Raw genomic sequence first — 7,367 nt, forward strand, 5'->3', positions numbered from 1 at the left:
TGCAAACCTCGCTGCAGCCGCCTCGCGCGGGCTCGCGCCTTTGCTTCACCGCTGTCACCCGCGTTCTCCTCTCTCGCCATGGGGCCCACTTGGGGTTCCTAAGAGTTGCTAGTTCTTACCAGCGGGCTCTCCAGCCAGAGTCCTCACAGGCGGGTTATGGCTTAGGGCACAAGAGGGGCCAGCCAAGAGGTAAGAGGCAAGGGAAAGGACAACTAACTTGGAAGAGGAAACCAAAAGAAAACCCACACGATGAGTTTCCACAAGGAGGATGGAGTGAGCAGCCTGTGCCAGAAAGCGCTGCACATCGTCACCGAGCTGTGTTTCGCGGGCCAGGTGGAGTGGGAGAAGTGCTCGGGCATCTTCCCCCCGGACAGGGGAAGCCAGGGCGGAGGCAGTACAGGTAATGGGGTAGGGCTCTCTGCGTGTCCTTGCCCTCCGCCGAGACCCCGTATGCTCGTCTCTAAACTCTCTTCCTGCGCATCCCGCGTTGCGCTGGAGGCATCTTTCAGGCTCTGCGTCTTGCCACCTCGCTCCTTCCTTCTGTTCACTTCTTGCGACTTCGATCGTGGGAAGTTTTTGGGTCCTCTCCCCTTTTCTCAACCTGCAGGGCTTCCTCCACATCTCTGCCGGCTTCTTGCCTGCGGGCGCTGTCTTTCACTCCCTGGCTCCTGAACCCTCTTTCCGTGCTAACCCTCGCTGGGTCTCCCTCCTGGAGAGGAGAGGCAAGCGCGGGTAGCGGCCCCTGGACCACTTGGGCGCGGCTGCCTGCGGGGGCGGCTCGCCGGCGGGGACTCGGGTGCCCTGTTTGTCCCGTGGGTAGAGCCGATTAGGTGAAGGGATGTGGCCAGAGAATTCGTGCTTGAACGCACAGAACATTTCAGGTGGGGCAACTTGGCCTCGGAGAGAGGAACAGATCCTCGTGCTTGTAACCAGAGATTGCAACCTGTAGAGCGCTAAACAGTTTCCAAAACCCTTTAATTTACATGATTTTGTAAGGCTTCATGACTGCAGGGATTATTGATCCCATGTTTGAGGGGCCAACTCAGGTCAGGCTCAGGCTCAGGACACATATTGATTAAATGGAAGAAAGGAAACAGTTCTAAATTCTTTCCACACTCACGCTCTAATGCACACCCTAACACACAGGCATCAGGCATCGTGTCTACTCTTTAAAAAAACTTGGACGGAAATGGTGTGGGATGGAAGAATACATCGACAATCAAATATTAGAGGTGGAAAGAAGTCTCAGGTGGAAGCTTTTTCTCAAGGCTAAAGAGGGAGGAGGGAACTCTGCCTCAGAACCAAGCTTTATCAGAGCCACTGTTTTGGTCCCGGGAGGGAGAAAGGGTTTTAACCACCTGCGCAATGATTGGCCTGAGGTGCTAGTCACACAGGCGAGACTACTCCCGGAGCTATGGGACGCGTGGTTTCAAGAGCCGCTTTGAGGGTCACTTGTTGCTTTGGAAGGCAAAGGAACACTAGACTTGGAATTTTCGCCATCGCATTGGCAGCCTTTAAACATGCTAACTTAGTTCTTTCCCTTGCCATTCCTTGTCGGTCTGGTCTCTTGGCGTGTCTCCTGAAGGTAGCCGGGGCGACAAGTCAGAGCTGAAGCAGGGCTGTCAGGAGCAAGGCTTTCTGATAAGGAGAAAATAATGGCACACTTAGTGAATACTCTCCTACCTCACTCGAAGACAAAGGGGGAGGGGAGGGGTGAGAATGGATTTACTTTAGCTTTTATATAGCATTGTTTAAATTGAATCTATGCAGGGTTTTCAAATTCTCTGATCTTGGCAACAGGAGCCAAGAGGGTCTTCTGTCTGCACTTGGCAGAGCCTGAGATGTTGCTTGGACAATGGAGCAGAAGGAAACATCAGTGCTGCTGTCACCTTGCTTGAAACTTAGATATTTTGTGAATGTATATACACAACTGAGAGTCTTCCATTTGCTTAGTAGGTGATATATTTTAGGAGTGTATGAAATTCAACTCTTACTAGAAGGGGCTGGGTGAACACTGTGTACATGTATAAATCTATCATGTGTGTTGTTCCTAAGCATGAAATAAACACTCAAAATAGTGATGAAATTAGATAAGCCCCCCCTGAAATGTCTTTATGACATTTCATAATGCTAAAGACTCAAGAGAAGGAGTATAGTAGAAGAAATAAGAGGATGTAGGTTTAAAAGCCTATATTCAGACATTTAACTGTGGATAAAACTGTTCTGTGGATAAGCTGATTCTTCTGCTTTTGTGATAGTGCAACAAATAGTTTCCTAGATCTTGAAGATACTGGAAATACAGAAAATGTATAAAGGTTGGGAAACAAATACCACTGTCTACAATTTCTAAAATAGAAAACTGTATCATCTTAAGAAAAACACAGTATATGAGCTATAGAAAAGGTGCTTGCCTTTTCCGAAACACAAGTAGTTAGATCCCTATATCTTTTAGACTTTCCTTCTAGAACCAAAACTAGGGAAAAATTAGTCTAAAACAATTGCATGGATACTTTTTTTTCCCCTTCAAGGAAAATATAAACTATTCAAACTAGGTATTCAACATAACATATGAACATATATATTTAGTGGTTGCCTCTAGAAACACTACTAGGTGGTGTGTTATAAAGATAAACAAGATTTACATTTTCCCTATAAAAATCTGTGCAACAGTTAGAAGTAAAATATTTTAATCTGAGAATAAACTGCCCATATTAACAGACACCTATGAAATGGATTCAGGATTATTTACATAATCTTTAATTATGTTCATTAGCCTCCCTGCTTCTTATTGTTCTTTAAAGTATATTTTCTTATAAAGTGTATTCTATATTTTAGGTCAAATGCCTTAGGCACTAGGCCACCAGAGCTCTCCAAATAAAAGTACTTTCAACAGGTGATTCTTTTACTCTGCTTAATGAGATGTCAGGGTATTGGTAGCAGGACAGAAGATACTTTGAATGTTAGTCAGCACTCCCCAGATGCTAAGATTACAGGAATAGAAACATACTTCCAGTGTGTGTATATTTTTAGTTTCCTTCACATAGGCGAAGAGGGCAAGAAATTCAGGTAATCTAAATTAAAGTCATTCTACATGAAGGGAGTTATGAATCATATATACAAATATGATATTATCCTACTGGTTCCTTTAAATGCCAGTAGATATCAAGCATCACCATCTCTTTATAATAGCATCAGTAGCAGAAACAGCAGTTGGGAATTGCCAAACAAGTTGGCCAATACCATATTTTAGGAAAATACATGAAGACTCAAACTGTTATTGACTAGTTAATTTACTCTTAACAAAGAAACAAACTCACTGTGGTCAAGTCGGAGCCGACTCATACTGACCCCCGCCTTGGGTTCCCGAGGCAGTATCACTAGGGAAGTAGATTACCCAAGCATTCTTCCAAGGAGTGGCTGGTGGGTTTGAACTGCCAGCCTTCTGGTTAGCAGTCAAGTGGTTTAGGCACTACGCCACTCTTAGGCATAGTTTATTTGAGCCATTATATACTTCAACATTGGGAGCTCTGGTAGCATAGTGGCTAAGGCACTTGACTGCTAACCAGAAGGCTGGCGGTTCAAATCCACCAGCCACTCCTCGGAAGGAAGGTTGGGCAATCTACTTCCACACCCTATTAATTTAATATTAAATTAATCTTAGTGCAAAATATAGTGTAATAATATGCTTAAAGGAAATGAAAAATACTATATTGGTCCCATGTTATTTTTTGATAGACTGTGATTTGAAAATACTGTATATAATAGTTTTTAAATTGGATTTGGGTTAAATTTTGGTCAGTTTTTAATTCCCGACCCATATTTAAATGTTTTTGAGGTTCAAGGATCCCAACTCACAGTCACTAAGCTCATACAATTTCATTTATACACAATTTTAATTGAGGACTATAAATTCTAAAAATTTGTTTAAATTCTTCTAAATTCATATGTGTGTTCTTCAGTTTGTTAAATGTGAAGACAATGAATATATATACATGGCAAAGAATTTCACTGAAGTTATTTGGCTAATAAGAAAGATGGTTAAGTGAAAATACATCATGATTTTCCTCTGAGAATAAGGCATTTTGAGTCTATAACAAGGCCTTAAAATGAGTAGGGGGACTTCATAGATTTTGTGTACACACACAAAGCAAATGACTACCAATTAATTTAGTTGAGCTATAATTTTTGTATTGATATAACTCTTGAGTTTTACATAATCCTAATCACAGTAGAGGAGCTCTGGTAGCATAGTGCCTAAGGCACTTGACTGCTCACCAGAAAGCTGGCGGTTCAAACCCACCAGCCACTCCTTGGAAGGAAGGTTGGGCAATCCTACTTCCGTAGTGATACTGCCTCAGAAACCAGAGGAGGGGTCGCTATGAGTCGGGGCCGACTCGACGGCAAACAACAACAACAACAATCACAGTAGAAAGAATTACAATTTAGAAACATAGTAGTGAATTTTTTCTTGAAAACTGTAGATCTAAAAAAGAATCATTGAAACATAATGAATTCAGAATTATAGGCACATATCCCATCTGAGGAAGAATGAATGAGATTTTTCTCCTTCCTCCACTTGACACCTCACTGAGAAATAACACATTTTTACTATTCCTCATCTCATTTTCACATGACCATCAGTACACACTATACTTGCTTTCATTTCCTCTGAAGAAAAATGAACTGCTGTCCTCAAAGGACAAACAGGTTTCAGCAAACATCTATTTTTTCTTAATTATGAACATCAATATTTTGACATTATTTGGGAGATTTTTTTTTCCCTTGGCTTCTTTTGTTTTCCATTGAAAAGTTAAGATCTGTATTTCCTTTTCATATGAGCTGTGAATCTCTGAAATTTGGTTCTTGTGGGACCATTTTATATAAAATTGTATAGCTATGCATTTCAGTCAAATCACAATTTGTTTAAAACTTGATCATCATTGTAATTTTGTTATTATTGAAAAAATAGGTCATTATTGGGGATGCATCTGCTATCACTTATAAGCTTACTGGTTTTTGCATGAAATTCTAGCAGAAGATCAACATTATCAGAAATATTTAATAGAATTTCTAATGCCAATTAAAATGAATTACATTTGGAAATGGAATTCAATTCTTCCTGACCTATATCTTATTCTATTCATGCTCTGAGAAGAATGAATGAATGAATGAATAAATAAATAGAATGTAAGCTTTTTAAGGGCAGGGGCTTATTTACTGCTTTATTCTCAATGCCTAGAAAAATCTGTGCCTCCTACTAGAAGTTCAATAAGTATTTGTCAAATAAATAAAAGATTTTATGAATGAATCAATTAAATTATCCTTAATCACCTCAATTTCATTATTTGTAAAATAATGGATACAATTTAATAATCCCCAAATCCTTTCTGAAACTAAATTTTATATATCAGACCCTTTTGTTCCTACTGTTTAATTCCATATCCTATCTAGACAGGCAGGAGCTCTGGTAGCATAGTGCCTAAGGCACTTAACTGCTAACCAGAAGGTTGGTGAGTCAAGCCCACCAGCCTCTCCTCAGAAGGAAGATGGGGCACTCTACTTCTGTAGAGATACTGCCTCGGAAACCCAAGGAAGGGTCGCTATGAGTTGGGCCTGACTCGACGGCATATAACAACAACAACAACATCTAAACAGGCATGCAAAATATTTACTTGATAATAATGGCAGTGATTACAGCATTTAAAGCATTTATAAACTAGACTTTAATGAACAGCCTATTAGTGAAAAAGCAACTGCACACCATATGGATGTCCACTGACTTTCCTCATAAGGTGTTCAAAAAGAGCTGAGTCCATAGCTAAATTTGGAAGTATTCCATAATAAATGTACCAAGTTTATTGATGTTTTTGAAAAGTGGGAATATCTATATTGTATCCATTTACAGTAGTAAAACTGAAGCATGGTACTTTGGTTAAATAGAAAGTAGTATTGGAAAGATAACTATATCATTATTCAAACTGCTATTAGTCATTACAGTTAAAATTAGAAATCATCATTTTGCAGATGTGAAAACTAAGGCCAAAAAAATGTAGCAACTTCTCCCAAAATCATATCTAGTTAGTGATGGAACTAGGATAAGACCTCAGGGCTCCATAGATCCTCGCCTAGGTTCAGCCAAAGGAAAAAAAAAAAAAAGAGAGAGAGAGAGAGGAAAAAAGGAGCATCTTTGATATTAAATAAACCAAAAAATAAACTCCCTGCCATTGAGTTGACTCTGACTCATAGCAACCTCCCATGGGGTTTCCAAGCCTATAAATCTTTATGAAAGCAGACTGCTTCATTTTTTCTTCCAAGGAGCAGCTGGTGGATTCGAACCACTGACCTTTTGGTTAGCAGCCAAATGCTTTAACCACTATACCACCAGAGTTCCATATAATGAAAACAGAAGACATTAAATATCAAATTGCTTTTGTTAATTTGTAATTATTAAAATTAACTCTTAAAAACTCATTTGTTATACTTTATTATCATATTTTCATTAATTAACTAGTTAACAGTCCATATAATTATCAAAATTAAATACTACGAGACAAAATTTTTGCAATGGAAAAAATCTGAGGCATCTTTTCAGAGATCTCAAAGTGTGAATGTATCCAGGAAAACTGTACCTCCTGATAGGAAATGGTATTATTAAAAGATATTCTGATTGGTACAATGACAGTTTTCTCTGTTGAATAGACTTTCAAACACTGGCCAAATTTAAAAATAGAATTCCTGTGGAAGAGGTGGCTTTTTGCTATTAGCAGGGTAGTTCCCCACATATATACACACACATAATGTTAAGTATTCTAAGTGGTCACTGAAGCTGTAAGAACTGACATTAACATGGCTCTCAGGTATACTCTCTGCAAATAAGGAGACAACAGCAAAAGAATATAGAACTAAACTCACTGCCATTGAGTCTATTCCAACTCATAGAGACTCCCATAGGGTTTCCAAGGCTATACATTTTTTACAGAAGCAATTTGCCTCATCTTTTTGCTGCAGAGCAGCTGGTGGGTTTGAACCACTGAACTTTGGACCTTTTGGTTAACAACCAAATGCCTTAACCTCTACATTCCAGTTATGCATCACTATTTTTGAATTGTGTTGTGATGGCTTTGGAGCCAGACAGGAAAAATTACCCTGGGAGAAGAAAGGAACTGACATTAAAACTTTTTTATCCACTCAGGTGGATCATGATATGTGTTATGACCTATTATTTAATATAGCCTTCCTTTCTTGAATACGGGAGTTCTGGTGACATAGTGCCTAAGGCATTTGACTGCTAACCAGAAGGTTGGTGGTTCAAACCCACCAGCCACTCCTCGGAAGGAAGGTTGGGCAATCTACTTCCATAGTGATAC

At 39.7% G+C, this 7,367-nt stretch overlaps 1 protein-coding gene across 1 annotated transcript in view; it reads left to right on the forward strand.

The window, feature by feature from the left end:
- The first annotated feature begins 249 nt into the window (after positions 1–249).
- SYT10 (synaptotagmin 10) overlaps positions 250–7,367 on the forward strand; it is an 80,328-nt gene continuing 73,210 nt past the window's right edge. The window contains exon 1 of the mRNA XM_007943157.2: positions 250–400. Within this exon, the coding sequence (XP_007941348.1) occupies positions 250–400 (151 nt within the window). The remainder of the gene's footprint in view (positions 401–7,367) is intronic.

This window comes from Orycteropus afer, unplaced genomic scaffold (genome assembly GCF_000298275.1).
Source record: "Orycteropus afer afer isolate SDZICR_OR568_19922 unplaced genomic scaffold, OryAfe1.0 scaffold00100, whole genome shotgun sequence".
In the NCBI taxonomy this organism is placed as follows: domain Eukaryota; kingdom Metazoa; phylum Chordata; class Mammalia; order Tubulidentata; family Orycteropodidae; genus Orycteropus; species Orycteropus afer.